Source organism: Ylistrum balloti, unplaced genomic scaffold (assembly GCF_031769215.1).
Source record: "Ylistrum balloti isolate Yb309-2 unplaced genomic scaffold, AGI_CSIRO_Ybal_v1 Utg369702, whole genome shotgun sequence".
In the NCBI taxonomy this organism is placed as follows: domain Eukaryota; kingdom Metazoa; phylum Mollusca; class Bivalvia; order Pectinida; family Pectinidae; genus Ylistrum; species Ylistrum balloti.
The window spans coordinates 574195-591833 of record NW_026781932.1 but is presented as its reverse complement, the minus strand read 5'-3'; the positions used below and the strand labels follow the sequence as shown (position 1 = coordinate 591833).

Here is a 17639-nt window from a genome sequence, read left to right as displayed (position 1 = left end):
TGAAAAGGAAAGTTCGTTCTACCTTTGTCGGTTTGAGAGTTTTGCTCGATCAAACATGATAAGTACGTGCGTATCTGAGCGACAGTTGAGTTCATTTACATATTTCATGAAAAGAATCGCAATATGAGGATTTACCTGAATGCATTGCCTTATATGGTTAAACGATAGACGTTGGCTGTTCCGAACGTGCTTAATTGTGACCTTGTGGTTATCTTAACAAGTCGATGACTGGCTAGTTTCCTAACCCAATGGTGTGATGTTGACATATACACAGCGTATAAAACTAGTTAAATCAAATAATAGACAGGCATATATCAAATTACCGCCAGGCAGATATCACGCAGGTCCAGCAGGACACGGTGAGTACGACTAGTATTTAACTTAATATAATGTATAATGTAATAATATCTTACAGTGGGTGTGACATTAAAATCAATATTTACACTCCACCCCAGCCAAATTCGATCCTATCGTGTCTAGAGGGACGAGAATTTACGTCGGTTTTGTCAGTGTATAAATATACACCATATACCGTTGTAGGAACATGGTGCACACCATAGAACATAGAGTCAGCTATCGATTTTGATAGTATCTAGCTGTGTGTTAGGTATCAAAACATCTGGACATCACTGACGAGACCTAGGGCAATATAGTTTGTTCGATGCAGTGTATTAAAAGGTGCTTTCGCATATGCATACAATTTTTGTACTTATAAATGTACTTCACTGTTCACGTGACCTAGTTTAGTTTTATCTTTACAGTCCAGACAGCTGAGGCATTCTGCTCTCGTGAAAATGGAGGTGTTGGGGTTGGTAGATATTCCGACCTGGCTACAATGGCTGATGGTGTTCATTGGGCTGATAGTGGCATACGTTGTGTAAGTGTTAAAGCAAATACCCGATGCATATCTCATTGAGTGATATATCTGTGTGATGTAATTTTATGAGAGGAGACAAATGTAAACAAGTTTTCATCTTTTATTTGTGTAAAGGTAACACTAAATAACAACCACGTCGAATTATGTAACTAAATAACAATAAACACCGTCCGAGACAGACAGAGAACGACCAGTAGCGCTAAGCTAAAATGTGTATACATTGCATCTGAACAGCCATACATCCGATAATGTCTACACAGGATGATCATCCAATGTTTCAGGGGTGCAGAGAGCGAAAGTGATCGTAACCTCTTAATGATCTAGTTTATAGCGGAGTAGATGACATAATAAACGAGAGTGTCACTATTCATGTGTGTAAACAAACGTTTTACCCTTTGAGGTCCATCCGATTATTAGAAAGCATTATATCAAAATACCCTATCATGTAAGATAAGTCTGTAGAGAAGTAATAAGGTGTTCATTTCAAGGTAAGATGAAGATGTAGGTCGGGAGCTTAGCAATTATTGGTTTTCTAACAAATCATGACTCACATTAACACATACAAATGTACAAAATATGTCAACAACATATACAAAATGATAATTTAAATTACCATTGTCACTATAATTGTAGATATATGTCGTGGGACCACAACACGTTTAAGAAGATGGGAATTGATGGTCCTAAGCCTAATCCAATTTTTGGGAACATGAGGATGTTCTTTAAAGACGTAAGTGTAGACTTACATTGTTATAGTCAAAATCACTTAGCATGTTTATCTGTCTTGATCACGATGATAACAGGCGAGTAAGTATTTGTACGGTGAGTATATGTAAGACAAATCGTTACGAAAGAGTGGTTAACAACCTTTGACAGAAGAATCCAAAGTCACATATTTGGATACTTTATTTTTGGCCATGTATCCAGTAATGGTGAGGAACTTGAGGAATTATTGTGAAGGCTCAGGTGGAATATTCTTTGCAAAGTTCAATGTAATTGGTCATTCTCGCTGACCATCCTTGTTGTCAGTGGTTGCATTATTCCGTGTAGATATACAACTATAATAAGTGTTGCAGCTCATTTGTACAGTGTCATAGTACATGTTCGTGAAAGATTTTGTCGATACCAAAATGAATGACTTAGCAGGAATTAATGTTACTGCAAGTTTCTTATCAGCATCAGTACAAATTATAGATTAAGATTTACAAATTATAGATTAAGATTTGGAAGGTGTCTATTACGTCAGTAAAAAAGGACGGTAAAATAGTCCTTGCCTATGCGGTCTGACGTACAAAGTCTATGTATATAACAATACAATCGGAATGCCTTTCACTCGGGTCTGTGAGGAAAAACGAAGAATGATGGAGAGGCCGTTGGTTGGTTGCGCTATTTATTGCTTACTTGGTTGATTGTTTGGCACGTTGGTTGGTTGGTTGGTTGGTTGGTAAGTTGTTTGTTGGTCGTTTGGTTGATTATTTTGCTGGTTGGTTGGTAGGTTAATGGTTGGTTGGTTAGGTGTTTACATGTTTCTCTTCTCCTTTACTCCTCCTATTTCTAGTTGTCGTCTCAACGACAAATGTCAGTGTTCTGCCTGGGATAAAATTGGATACATTTTCAGTAATTAGCGTGTTTTCAGGAAAAAAATCTCGAATACGAAAGTACATGTACATAACACAGCACATGGTATAGAAAGTGTTTGTTCTCTTTACAAATGGTAGCTGACAATGTTCTGTTTGATTGCTGTGCCATCTATAACAAATAAGAATGTCCTCCTATTCAAACAGTTCAATGTTTACCCATCAACATAACGTTTAAACATTGAAAGCACATTGTAGATAAACAGACAGACGCGAATACAGATCCCTATGTCCTGAAATCAAAATCGAAAACAAAAGTATGTTTTACGGAGATCTTCGAATTGCAGGTTGATATTTAAGACAAATATTTATTAACATTTTAACCAATTTTAAGGATGTAAAAAATCTTTATAACACTGGAACCAAATATTTCAAAAACATTGGTAAACGAACTACAGTTGCCTGAATATTGGCGAAGGAGAAGGAGAAGCGATGTTATAAAAAGTCTTCGAACCAAGTATGACGTTGAAATGCTGGTTCATTATATCATACAACATGACTCAAATCAACGTTTTAAGGACTAGTGACATCTATGTAATTAGAAGGTGTTCAGACTAACGTCATCTAACAATACATTCCATTATGTACTAATGTGTCTTGTTAAAAAAAGTTTTGGCCGATTATGTTTTTGTGATGTGATTTAGGTTTCTTAGGTGCGTTTGACCCGATAATCAAATATTTGCACTTAAACCTTTAAGATATTGATTGTGTGTACAACCATATTGTATGTGTAACCGTATGTATTATACTTGACAATTTACTGGGTTCTTCAACATCCTTCTGTAATTTACATGTAAGGCAAATATGTATGTCCAAATTAGTTGTCGATCCAGTACAATGGGCAAAATGTGGAGGGGTTTGACAAAACATTTTTTCCGTCGATTACATAAAATTCTTGACAAAAAATAGTATTCCTGCGAACCCCCACTCCCGGGTTACGTCACTGCAAATGTTAGATTTGATCTGCGTAATTTTATTTTACATTCATGTGTTATTAAAATGTATTTATTACACGCTGTTATCTTTATATCCAGGGACTTATTAAGACGGAACAAGATATGTACCGCAAATATGGCAAAGTGTTTGGGTAAGTGATTTCATAAATATCCACAGCTATTTTTCTAACTTGTATCGTAGAACGACAGGATCATGTAAAAATATTATGTGGACATGTAACAGTATAAACAGTATAACATGAACATGTAACAGTATAACATGAACATGTAACAGTATAACATGAACATGTAACAGTATAACATGAACATGTAACAGTATAACATCAACATGTAACAGTATAACATGAGCATGTAACAGTATAACATGAACATGTAACAGTATAACATGAACATGTAACAGTATAACATGTAACAGTATAACATGAACATGTAACAGTATAACATGAACATGTAACAGTATAACATCAACATGTAACAGTATAACATGAGCATGTAACAGTATAACATGAACATGTAACAGTAACATGAACATGTAACAGTATAACATGAACATGTAACAGTAACATGAACATGTAACAGTATAACATGAACATGTAACAGTATAACATGAACATGTAACAGTATATGTAACAGTATAACATGAACATGTAACAATATAACATGAACATGTAACAGTATAACAAGAACATGTAACAGTATAACATGAACATGTAACAGTATAAATGAACATGTAACAGTAACATGAACATGTAACAGTATAACATGAACATGTAACAGTATAACATGTAACAGTATAACATGAACATGTAACAGTATAACATGAACATGTAACAGTATAACATCAACATGTAACAGTATAACATGAGCATGTAACAGTATAACATGAACATGTAACAGTAACATGAACATGTAACAGTATAACATGAACATGTAACAGTAACATGAACATGTAACAGTATAACATGAACATGTAACAGTATAACATGAACATGTAACAGTATATGTAACAGTATAACATGAACATGTAACAATATAACATGAACATGTAACAGTATAACAAGAACATGTAACAGTATAACATGAACATGTAACAGTATAAATGAACATGTAACAGTAACATGAACATGTAACAGTATAACATGAACATGTAACAGTATAACATGTAACAGTATAACATGAACATGTAACAGTAACATGAACATGTAACAGTATAACATGAACATGTAACAGTATAACATGAACATGTAACAGTATATGTAACAGTATAACATGAACATGTAACAGTATAACATGAACATGTAACAGTAACATGAACATGTAACAGTATAACATGAACATGTAACAGTATAACATGAACATGTAACATGAACATGTAACAGTATAACATGAACATGTAACAGTATAACATGAACATGTAACAGTATAACATGAACATGTAACAGTATAACATGAACATGTAACAGTATAACATGAACATGTAACAGTATAACATGAACATGTAACAGTATAACATGAACATGTAACAGTATAACATGAACATGTAACAGTATAACATGAACATGTAACAGTATAACATGAACATGTAACAGTATAACATGAACATGTAACAGTATAACAAGAACATGTAACAGTATAACATGAACATGTAACAGTATAACATGAACATGTAACAGTATAACATGAACATGTAACAGTAACATGAACATGTAACAGTAACATGAACATGTAACAGTATAACATGAACATGTAACAGTATAACATGAACATGTAACAGTAACATGAACATGTAACAGTAACATGAACATGTAACAGTATAACATGAACATGTAACAGTATAACATGAACATGTAACAATATAACATGAACATGTAACAGTATAACATGAACATGTAACAATATAACATGAACATGTAACAGTATAACATGAACATGTAACAGTAACATGAACATGTAACAGTATAACATGAACATGTAACAGTAACATGAACATGTAACAGTATAACATGAACATGTAACAGTATAACATGTAACAATATAACATGAACATGTAACAGTATAACATGAACATGTAACAGTATAACATGAACATATAACAGTATAACATGTAACAGTATAACATGAACATGTAACAGTAACATGAACATGTAACAGTATAACATGAACATGTAACAGTATAACATGAACATGTAACAATATAACATGAACATGTAACAGTATAACATGAACATGTAACAGTATAACATGAACATCTAACAGTATAACATGAACATGTAACAGTATAACATGAACATCTAACAGTATAACATGAATATCTAACAGTATAACATGAACATGTAACAGTATAACAAGAACATGTAACAGTATAACATGTAACAGTATAACATGAACATGTAACAGTATAACATGAGCATGTAACAGTATAACATGAACATGTAACAGTATAACATGAGCATGTAACAGTATAACATGTACCAGTATAACATGAACATCTAACAGTATAACATGAACATGTAACAGTATAACATGAACATGTAACAGCATAACATGAACATGTAACAGTATAACATGAACATGTAACAGTATAACATGAACATGTAACAGTATAACATGAACATGTAACAGCATAACATGAACATGTAACAGTATAACATGAACATGTAACAGTATAACATGTAACAGTATAACATGAACATGTAACAGTATAACATGAACATGTAACAGTATAACATGTAACAGTATAACATGAACATGTAACAGTATAACATGAACATGTAACAGTATAACAAGAACATGTAACAGTATAACATGAACATGTAACAGTATAACATGAGCATGTAACAGTATAACATGTAACAGTATAACATGAACATGTAACAGTATAACATGAACATGTAACAGTATAACATGTAACAGTATAACATGAACATGTAACAGTATAACATGAACATGTAACAGTATAACAAGAACATGTAACAGTATAACATGAACATGTAACAGTAACATGAACATGTAACAGTATAACATGAACATGTAACAGTATAACATGAACATGTAACAATATAACATGAACATGTAACAGTATAACATGAACATGTAACAGTATAACATGAACATGTAACAGTATAACATGAACATGTAACAATATAACATGAACATGTAACAGTATAACATGAACATGTAACAGTATAACATGAACATGTAACAGTATAACATGAACATGTAACAGTATAACAAGAACATGTAACAGTATAACATGAACATGTAACAGTATAACATGAACATGTAACAATATAACTTGTAACAGTATAACATGAACATGTAACAGTATAACATGTAACAGTATAACATGAACATGTAACAGTATAACATGAACATGTAACAATATAACTTGTAACAGTATAACATGAACATGTAACAGTATAACATGTAACAGTATAACATGAACATGTAACAGTATAACATGAACATGTAACAGTATAACAAGAACATGTAACAGTATAACATGAACATGTAACAGTATAACATGAACATGTAACAATATAACTTGTAACAGTATAACATGAACATGTAACAGTATAACATGTAACAGTATAACATGAACATGTAACAGTATAACATGAACATGTAACAATATAACTTGTAACAGTATAACATGAACATGTAACAGTATAACATGTAACAGTATAACATGAACATGTAACAGTATAACATGAACATGTAACAGTATAACAAGAACATGTAACAGTATAACATGAACATGTAACAGTATAACATGAACATGTAACAATATAACATGAATATCTAACAGTGATGTTTATGATAACAGGATGTACGAGTCCTATATTCCGGTATTGTACATCGCTGATCCGGTACTTTTGAAGGAAGTCCTGGTCAAAGAATTCAAAAGTTTCGTCAATAGAAGGGTAAAGGACATTAATATTAATTAAAACGCATTTATCTTTTTTTTTCTCTCACATTAACTCCCAATTAATATTGACTACATTAAGACGACAATCGATACATCTTAGATGAAAAGACAATGATATGGCGTTATTTTGGCGCCATTTTGACCTAGGTTTCGTCAGCGCTTTGTACTTTGTTTTGATAATTTTATACAAACCATCCAAATGTTTCTGATTTTCATGAATATCTGCAAGTAAATAAACACACAAAGCGAAAAAGAAAAGAAACCATAACTATTAAATGGTCGTCAGATCGTATTCAAATATCAACATGAATGTTTTCTGGGTGACATATATAGTACCATCAAATATTAGTTAATTTGGATAAAAAATATTTTGAAATTCAACTGCCAATCAATATCGCGAATATTATTAGAGTAAACGATATATGGTATCACATGTCTCAGTTATGTAATGTTGCCGCTCAATGCTTATGTCTTTATCTCCCTTTTTCAAATTTTAGGATACATTTAATAAATTTAGTGAATCCAACACGAAGAACATGCTTACACAGATAAGTGATGACCACTGGCGATTTGTCCGGAATACTGTTACCCCAACATTTAGTGGTAAAAAGCTGCGACAGGTGTGTATGATATAACTTTGTGTGAGGTAGGACAATTTGAAGCAAACGATTATAATCATACCATTCTTTTGTGTCAGACTGAATAGCTTTGCTAGAGAGATACATGGATACCTTAACCAAATAGGTAAAATTAACACGAGACTTCGCTGATGGGTAAACTTTGAAAATCACAGCCCGAGAGGATGATGGTTAACAGTAAAAGTAGGGGGTGTTGTTTAAACTTGCCACGAGAGGAAAATGGATAACAGTAACAGTAGAGGGGGAGGGGGTTGTTTAAACTTGTCAAGATCCACTGGTGCTATGCTATTGAGTTGACAAATGGTGGGAATTGTCAGAAATGGAAGTCAACACAGAACTGTTATCATTTTTGGCGTAGATCAAGTCATCTTTGTAAGGGATATTGCGGTTGCATAACCTCGATGTGATTTTGTATTTGGTATAATGTACGCATTGCCATATTGACATGTTATTTTCAACTATTATTCTCATAGATGACACCTTTGATAAACAACTCTGCGAACAAATTCATTGAACACATAGAAGAGAAGGTAAACAATGACGAAGAAATTGACATGAAAAGGTAAAGTTATTTATTTTAGACACGAGATTTAAACTTGCTGTTTATGCGAAAAACGTGACTTATACCTGTGAATGGCATACATTATGATCTCGGTATTATGGTATCGCAACAATCGTTCGAAAATCTGTTAAGGGAATTGATTTTGCTGTTTGGGAGTTATTTAATTACATTTGAAAGTATGTAGTGTACATTCAAAGTAAGAAATAATCAAAAAGTAAAAAACATTATGAATGAATCAGACTAGTTCCAATATCCAGTAGGTGGTTTGTTTAACCTCGAGTTAATTCTCATTACACACCAAACACCGAGTAGAAACAGTGTAACAAACATAATGTATCAATGCTCCGTTCTAGAAGATAAAATTAGCTGTATGATGAAGCTATTTTAATCATTTGATTCTGCCGTATCTAAATTCTACTCTTGTATTGATATTTAAAATTCATTGATTTCAAACATTTTCTTCGAAAAGGTTATATGTATACAGAGAACAGAACTTATTTTGAATATCTCCCCTGTGGATAGGGGTTAGAATATATCCGCTGTGCCCTACTGCATGTGGTAAAAGTCCACTAAAAGGGGCAACCTGTCTGCAGTGGGTTGCGTCCCGTTAGTACTGGGGGAAAAGGATCCTGGTGGTTGAGGGACGGTTATGTAATTTGCGCTTTATTCTCAAGCAATCTCGCATGGCCTTTCCCCAATACATCACTTTGGCCTCTATCTCAGTAAGACGGGTGATCATGGTGGTCCTCAATGATCAATCGGCTGGTCATGTCAAGCCCTGGGTCAACTAAATCTCCTTAGTGTTTCGTTTTTCCTTTTTATTTCACTCAACCGTATACCCATCTATTTTTGTAGCTTTTATTTAACAGTTGTATCCCAGAAGGCGGTGGCTTAAGGATCAATCGAGATAGTTCTATTCTTAGGAGTATACTGCCTGTGAATCCTTGGCACCCGTGTACCGGAGATCCGTACCGTTAGTATTGTCCCCTTGTTGGGCTCCGAGGTGGGTGAGGAGCACGGATAATGAAAATCTATACACCTAACTATGGGCACAAAAAGTCAAAATAAACGACATTGTCCTTCATCAGCAGACTCAGAAGATGACCCAAGATTTCAATCAGTTCATCGTCATACGTCAAATCAAAGTCATCCGTTTCACCATTCGTAATAGAAAAGACTATCCTGTCAACATGCGGTACTCCAAAGAGTGTGAAAAAACTGCGGTCGGGCGAACTCCTTGTAGAAGTTAACCGCCAGCAACAGGCCAAGAACCTCTTAGGAATGACAAAGTTTTTCGAAATAGCTGTACAGGTTGTCCCTCATTCCTCCCTGAACACATCAAAGGGCGTTATACGCTGTACATCCCTTCAGGGAGAGAGCGAAGAGATCATCCTCAGTTATTTCAAAGAAAAACAACAGCAAGTCAACCATGTGAAACGGACCAGGGTGAAGCGAGATGGCAACATCCGTGACACTAATACTTTTGTTCTTACTTTTAACACCTCAATTTTACCAAAACAGGTAAAAGTTGTCTTCATTCGTAATACCTTAATGCTATATCATGAACTTGCCTTTAACTTTCGTATTGCTTTTTGCTGGGTTCCTGGGCACATGGGAATACCAGGCAATGAAAAAGCATATCGTGCCGCAAAGGAAGCTTTATCGCTACCACCTGTTGTTTTAAGCTTCATTTTACCGATTTTAAACCATTTATTAAACAAATTTTAAAAGCTCAGTGGCAGGAGGATTGGAATACCTTTACCAATAACAAATTGCACTCCGTTAAACATGTTATCGGTGAATGGTCTCCAGGCTATAGAGACGAAGCTGTCCTTGCCCGTCTTCGAATAGGTCATACATACCTAATACATCCATATAAGTTGAAAGGCGAAGATAATCAGTGGTGCATAGTATGTGATGAGCCATTCACCGTTAAACCTTTTTTATTGGACTGCATTAACCTTCTTTCTACTCGAGAACGTTTTTATCGTAACATTACATGTCTAAAATCCCTTTTTGAAACTGTTGAGATTTGTAAAATTCTACATTACCTGGAAGATGTTGATCTATATAATAGACTATGGCGTACCATTTTAATCTTTTGTTTTAACATACCCATTTAAGATTTTTTAACCTTTCGGTTTGTTTAATGTTATTTCCTTTTGGATCGCTGTGTGTTTTTACCATTTGATGGCCCTAATGACCTTTTATGTGTTGACGGGCCGTTAAGAATGTAATAATAATAAAATAATATATTTTGAATATCACCACTATTAAGGAAGCTATGTGTAATGTTTCGATGATGTCATCGTCATCAACGTTTAAGTTGATTTAAACATATATATTGCCCCAAAATTAAGCAGAGGATTAGGCACAAGTTATTTAAACTTATGACAGCCTTTTCCTCTAATACAGTACATGATAATATTTACATAACATTAACAAGGCATACATTATATATTTAACACTTTTAAGTGTACGAGATGGTAATGTCAGGACTTGTGTTATGATTCTTTGTACACTGATGATATGGTCCAAATGCGTACAATTGCCATTTCGTCACATAAATTTCAAACTGATTGCTATATATATATATATACAAGAATATCTCACCTATAAGTTTAATTCACTTATATGTGTATTGTATTTTTCCTAGATTTATTGGAGGGTTTACAATGGATGTAATTGCTAGCACTGCGTTCGGTCTGGATGTCGACAGCCAGAATAACCCAGATGATCCTTTCACAAAGCATGCCCGAGCTTTCAGCGACACCACTGCTATAGCTTTTCTTGTCGTTATTTTGTGTAAGTAGCACATTTTGAATGAAGACAATATTTGATGGGAAAGTTTGCAAAATATTTTTCCACATAGTGCAAAAATATATTAAGTACATTGTACATTGTTTCGAAAAAAAACTACAGAGAATATAATGTTTCAACTGTACATCCATATAATCAGAGCGTAACATTTCAGCTAATGAATTGAATTTTCTTCTGTGAGACTTAATTCAGTGCAATAAAACTGGGAGGGCATTGACTCCTATCTCATTGCGTAAACATTAATATATACGTAATTCAGAATTGATCCAAACACATGAACTTTAAATTCCGTTACCTCCAATAGACTTAAGTAGATAAAACTTATGTTTCTCTCTTTTCAGTCTTTCTGCCATTTTTAAGCTGGATTTTCAGACTGTTATCATTCTTTGGATTCGGCTTGACGAAAATGAAACAAGCAAATGATTTCTTCTCGCGTGTCACTGACAAAGCTTTAAAAGAAAGGCGACAAACACCAGGGGTACGTCTGAAAAATATTTCTGCATATAAATGCACTTTTTTTATTTAAATTTCAAGTTTTAGATCAATGTTTTTGGGCATGTTTTAATCAAAAGACACACGTTGTGGGGAAAAAAAGAAGAAATTACCAACAGGTCTACAAAATTTTAATCCAACCTCAATTTCATTTTCATATTTTTGACCATCTTAGACTTATAAGCAAATGGAACCTTGTCCTTTTCTGTATACAGTTTAATATTCACATTAGTAGAATTAAAATTAGAACTTCAATTTTCACCTGTAGCGTCCTCCATTTTCGGAGGGCCAAGTTATCTGTTCACTTCCAACGGCGTCTTTTGTGAACGCGTTCCTGTGAACAGTTGGTTGGTTGGTTGACAGATTTCCCGTCTCCGTGACTTGCCCCGTTGACTAAAAGAATATCCACCTACCCTGAGGGTGTGACAGAGGAATCTCCAATCATAGGGGTGATTTTTTTGTTGTGTAACCTGAGGCTCTGCCGAGGGTTAGACTACAAAAAAATCAGCCTTCGGGTTAGATATTTCTCTGTCACATCCCTCAGGGTAGGGGAAGATTATTTTTCTCCCACCCCATTATTTCCGCCACGACGTCAAAAAAAAAAAAGAACAAAAACAATCCCATGGTACAAGTGTCTCAATGGCGCATGAACATCACCATCCACGTTTCATGACGTCACCGTTTGCATGTAAATCATTACGCAACATAATATTGGTCGCAAAAAATCAATGATGTTTATTGATAAATCATTTACAATATATTATTTCTTATATCAGATATCAATGAAATGGATCAACATATGCGATATATACCACATTCATATATAAACAGTCGTAAAAATATCATCGGTGTCAAACATTTGAAATTTAAATATCGTATATGTTCCTATGGGGCGAAAAGTGTCAACTATTTTCCCTATCCTACCATTTGCATCTACTCTCACCACACTTCCTACTTTGAAGTTCATGATTGATACAAATTCTGTTGTGTTAAGTTTAGATTAATTTGCTTCAGGAGGCTATCTCCCCATAGATGATGGCCAGCTGATCTTTCCCCGGTAAAACGGGAGACATGGCTGTGAATGGTGGGAGAAAAGTAGTCCCAACCCTCTCGTATGATAACTGAGTTCGATTCCTATGACTATTCCTATAACTAATGCATTCACATTTACCATCACTTTCATTTAACATTTTTCTGTTTACTAATTTTGATAAAAGTTGATAAATTGGAAGTTTGACTGCCCATATATCGACATGTGACAGGATTCTATGACACCCTACATTTGCTCTGTGCGTCATAATGTAAGGAAGTTTACGTTCTTTTTAAAATGAAATAATGGTTGGTTATGCAGAAACATTCTGATTTCCTTGGAATATTGGTGAATGCCGAAGAAAATGGCGCACAGGAAAAGCAGGAAAATGAGCAGAAAGCCGAAAATGAAACATCGACTACTTGGACCCGCAAGAGTGAGTTTGTAATTTAGAAATACTGGATACAAGAGAATTTATGCTATAAATAAACATAGAGGGGATCATGTTAAAGAACAAGTTTGATACAAATGATATTAGGTTTGAAATAATCACTGTCGGTGGTGATATTGCAAAAATAAAATCAAGTCTACCGTGTTGGCCTGACAAAATAACTGATAAAAATTCCTAATTCATGAACAGATAATTTAATACACTATTTGTTGATTTTTCTTTTAGCACTGACTGCAGAAGAGATCACTGCTCAAGCTACTTTATTTTTCGTCGCCGGGTACGATACGACAGCTAATACTCTTTCTTTCCTGATGTACCACCTAGCTGTCCACCCAGACGTCTGTGACAGACTTTTCCAGGAAATAGACGACAAGTTAGATGGGGTAAGAAACATTTACATGGCGTTTCTCCTGGATTTTTTTATACATAGTAAATACATTTAACGTTACCTGTTGCGAAATTCAGTGTTTTAATAGCACAAAAGCAAACAGGGGCTGGCCACTTTGTTGATAACGTCGTTGTCCATATCATTAAAAAATGTAAACGTTTTTAGGGTATTATACACTAGTGATATATATCAAAAATATTAAAGAGGTGGATTTTGTGGTTAACTGACAGATTATGACATAAAATTACTGTTATCAGTTACATATATGATGTTGCTAAATGCATTCATATATTACTTTGAAATGTTTGTCACGATTCCTCAAATAACAAAGTGATACATCGTCTCGGGATGTGTTATTTTACACCAGGATTGACTTATATAAACGATTATTACGTGTAATGTGTATATACATAAATTGGGTTCATAAAACTGAGCTTACAAACAGAACACATTATCAATACTATTTCTACAGGACTTTTCTAGATTGATGACAATTAATTGTCTACTGCAAGTTTGATAAACTCGTCGCTAATTCCCATTATTTTGATTGGAACAATTAAATATGGTTTCCTTTATATTTTCTTTTGTAGGAGAAACCTAACTATGATAACGTGGCCAATCTTTCCTACATGGAAATGTGTATCAATGAAACGATGAGGCTCTTCCCTGCTGCAGCAAGGTAGGAATTCGAATTCGAAGTTTCACGTGTGCGAAATAAGGTTGTCCTCACGTGTGCTTTTTTTGCATATAACACTGTTCATTTCACGTGAAGATACTTAAGACTGAACAAAACATTTTTGGAAACTTTGGACTTTGTTTTGTATCATAGATGTAATGGATGTATCTGTAAAATAATATTGTTGCACTATTGTATAAAATACTGTTTAAAATTAGATCGCCATCGCCATTAAAATTTCAAAATCTGACTACTTCTTCTCCTGGAGAAGTTTAACGTTTCATTATTTCTTTTACAGTTCTGTTCCAAAAGGACACCAAAATACATTTTTATTCTCTTAAACCGCTTTCTTCATCTTTTAATTTGAATGTAGTTTATATATGATACATGTGTTAGTTGAAATTTGTCTACTTGTATAGAATTGACCGCATGGCCTCCAACGATGTTACCATAGGAAATATCAAGATCCCGAAAGGAATGATTATAAACATACCTGTAGGTGCCATACAGATGGATCCCGAGTACTGGCCAGAACCCGAGAAGTTCGACCCGGAAAGGTAGGCAGTACTTTCATAACAATAACGCAAAGCGGAATGCACACGCGTCAGAGTAAAAGGGGGAACTGGTCAATAATCTGGAAAAAAGGCATGGCATTCTTTGTCAGAGTCTTTCAGGATTAATGCATAGAGAAATCTTATTTAAAATTTCTCGCCGCCATCATATCACCATTCTTTATGATCAGAGCAATCACTATTTTCTGTGTTTCATGTAATGGAGATGCTTGCTGCCTAGTGGTACAAATACAATCAACATAGAATCCATCGCTTACCTTAGGCCTTCGATATATTGCACAAACGCTATAAATATATTAATATTTGGTAATGACTATATTGTACTATAAAATAAGAAAATGATCAGACAATTGATTGAGGATTCAGGAAAATATTTATTTGTTTAACGAGATTTACGACCACTATTACGGCCTTTCTGCCTTTCAGCGGACGATAAATATTTCTTAGTTATGTCATTATCATAATATGCAAGTTCAAATATGTTCAGAATATAATAAAACACTTGTTCTAACAATCGACCTCGACACAACAGATTCACCCCAGAGGCCAAGGCTAACAGAGACCCATTCGTCTTCATGCCATTCGGTGCTGGTCCCCGCAATTGTGTTGGAATGAGACTGGCTATGCTTGAACTCAAGATTGCAATAACAAGAATTCTGCAGAAATTCCGACCTGTTAAAGGTCCAAAAACAGAGGTAGTGTTCAATGTGTTTATAGAGAATCATTATACACAAAAGCAACCTTATCAATCATTCGTGTATTAGATATCATACGTCGGTATATCTTATTCGAATTGAATATACCATAACAAATATTTTTGTTATTTATATATACATATATATATTGTTAACTTTCGGAAGAAATTGGTTTTGATTTTCTGAAACAGTACTACCTCGTTTGTCGTTACAGGTTCCTATCCAAGTTTCCAAAATGGGAAACCTTCCATTGGGACTTTACCTTAAATTTGAGAAGAGGGAGTAAAGTTTTGAAGTTACAGGTTCCTATCCAAGTTTCCAAAATGGGAAACCTTCCATTGGGACTTTACCTTAAATTTGAGAAGAGGGAGTAAAGTTTTGAAGAAGCCAGGATCAGTGTGCTACATAACAATCGTTTTGTACAAATCGATATTTACCCAAAGGTGTTACATTAGAGACACCTACTTGTGGACGAGATAAAGAAATATCTGTAATTGATAACAGTTGATTTTTAGGTTTGTATGCTTTGCAAATGAATTCAAAAGACAAATTTCATGTTGCACTTTGAGAATGGATGCCGCAGATGGATCCCCTGTCAATCATTATCGATTGACATGCTTGCGAATGATAATTGTTATCAACGATAATCTAGTGTTAGATTGTAGATATTTATATATAACATAAGTTTGTTATATATTTTGATACTGAAATTATTTAGAACATATTTCAACAGGTATTGTTGTTGATTAACGAGCTATTAAAACAAATACATCGATTGACACGTCGTTGAAATCTTGGTGCATACACTGAGGTAAAAATAGTCTGTAGTTTTGTTTTTTCCTAAATATCGTGTCCTTTTCTGTCGGTTTTTTTTTCAGAACTTTCCTAATGGAACATTTTGTGATATATATATATATATAATCGTTTAATTGTATATGATTAAGTGATACACAATATAGTCTGTTTGTATTGAAGCTTCTACGATATCAATTATACGGACATTTTGACAAATTATGCGTGACAGAATATCAAACGTAACGGCATGATTATAATATACTTTATTGATAATGCAAACATGGCGGTGAAATAATGTAGTATATTGTACATGTCAGGCAAAATTTGTAATTTCCCATTCCAACCTCTACATGTACAGACGAAACGTTTGCATATCTCTTTGTTTGTTTTTTTATTTATCAGTTACATTTAGAATTCGCGTGACGTAATCAGTAGTAAACAGTGACAACGGCAACACGTTACCTAACAGCTGTAAATAAAGGCATATTTGTAGTAAAGTCTGTTGTATGTATTTGTATTATATATATGTTTTCCTTCGAAAACATCCTTTCTCGTTATTCACTGCATTATCAATTGTTGTACATGTATAAAAAAAATTGTGCAATATGTGTGAGAGAGGGCCGATAGAAACCTCTTAAGGCCGAAATCTGCCCTCAGAGCTCAGTTTGAGTACCAAAGAACACAGGGTGACATCACAACTATCTGTATATTTAAACTTGTCATATATATTTGTTGGATTGCTGTTGAGTCAGTCTTCTGATGTTCTTGTCAACGCTGGTATGTATGATCGTGAAATCTATGTCTCGACTTGTTTTACTTACAGCTATATCAAAATTAAAACCTGCTGACAGTATGCACGAAATAACAAGAAAAATATAGCAGTTTCTCTGCAATATGCTCTAGGAGATGAGGGAGACATATCAAACGTATTGTTCTTTTTTTTAAATACATTTCATTTGTAATTAACATTGCTGAACAATTTGAGATATTTCTATATTATCTTCATTCGTGTAGTTATTATGCTATGATGTAGTAACTGCAGGTCTAGCGGGATAAAATCATGTCATTCAGAGATTAGATTTACTCTCTGGTCAAAGTAATGATTACAACTTAAAAACATAT

At 34.0% G+C, this 17639-nt stretch overlaps 1 protein-coding gene across 1 annotated transcript; it reads left to right on the top strand.

Moving 5' to 3' along the window:
• Positions 1–343: 343 nt before the first annotated feature.
• LOC132565208 (cytochrome P450 3A24-like) lies at positions 344–17014 on the top strand. Its single transcript, XM_060229842.1, has 15 exons — positions 344–359; positions 762–877; positions 1511–1607; positions 3549–3601; positions 7297–7393; positions 7896–8018; positions 8510–8598; positions 11255–11403; positions 11760–11896; positions 13262–13376; positions 13617–13774; positions 14370–14458; positions 14875–15012; positions 15560–15722; positions 15937–17014. The coding sequence occupies exons 2-15, from the start codon at positions 795–797 to the stop codon at positions 16006–16008; spliced, it is 1563 nt and encodes a 520-aa protein (XP_060085825.1). The 5' UTR covers positions 344–359; positions 762–794; the 3' UTR covers positions 16009–17014.
• The last annotated feature ends 625 nt before the right edge of the window (positions 17015–17639 follow it).

What these genes read in the sequence shown, in the direction of transcription:
- LOC132565208 (XM_060229842.1), top strand. Translation starts at nt 795, where the DNA reads ATGGAGGTGTTGGGGTTGGTAGATATTCCGACCTGGCTACAATGGCTG. An exon ending in TAGACGACAAGTTAGATGGG is followed by an intron (nt 13,775 to 14,369) that starts GTAAGAAACATT and finishes TTTCTTTTGTAG; the next exon opens with GAGAAACCTAACTATGATAA. An exon ending in CTCTTCCCTGCTGCAGCAAG is followed by an intron (nt 14,459 to 14,874) that starts GTAGGAATTCGA and finishes CTACTTGTATAG; the next exon opens with AATTGACCGCATGGCCTCCA.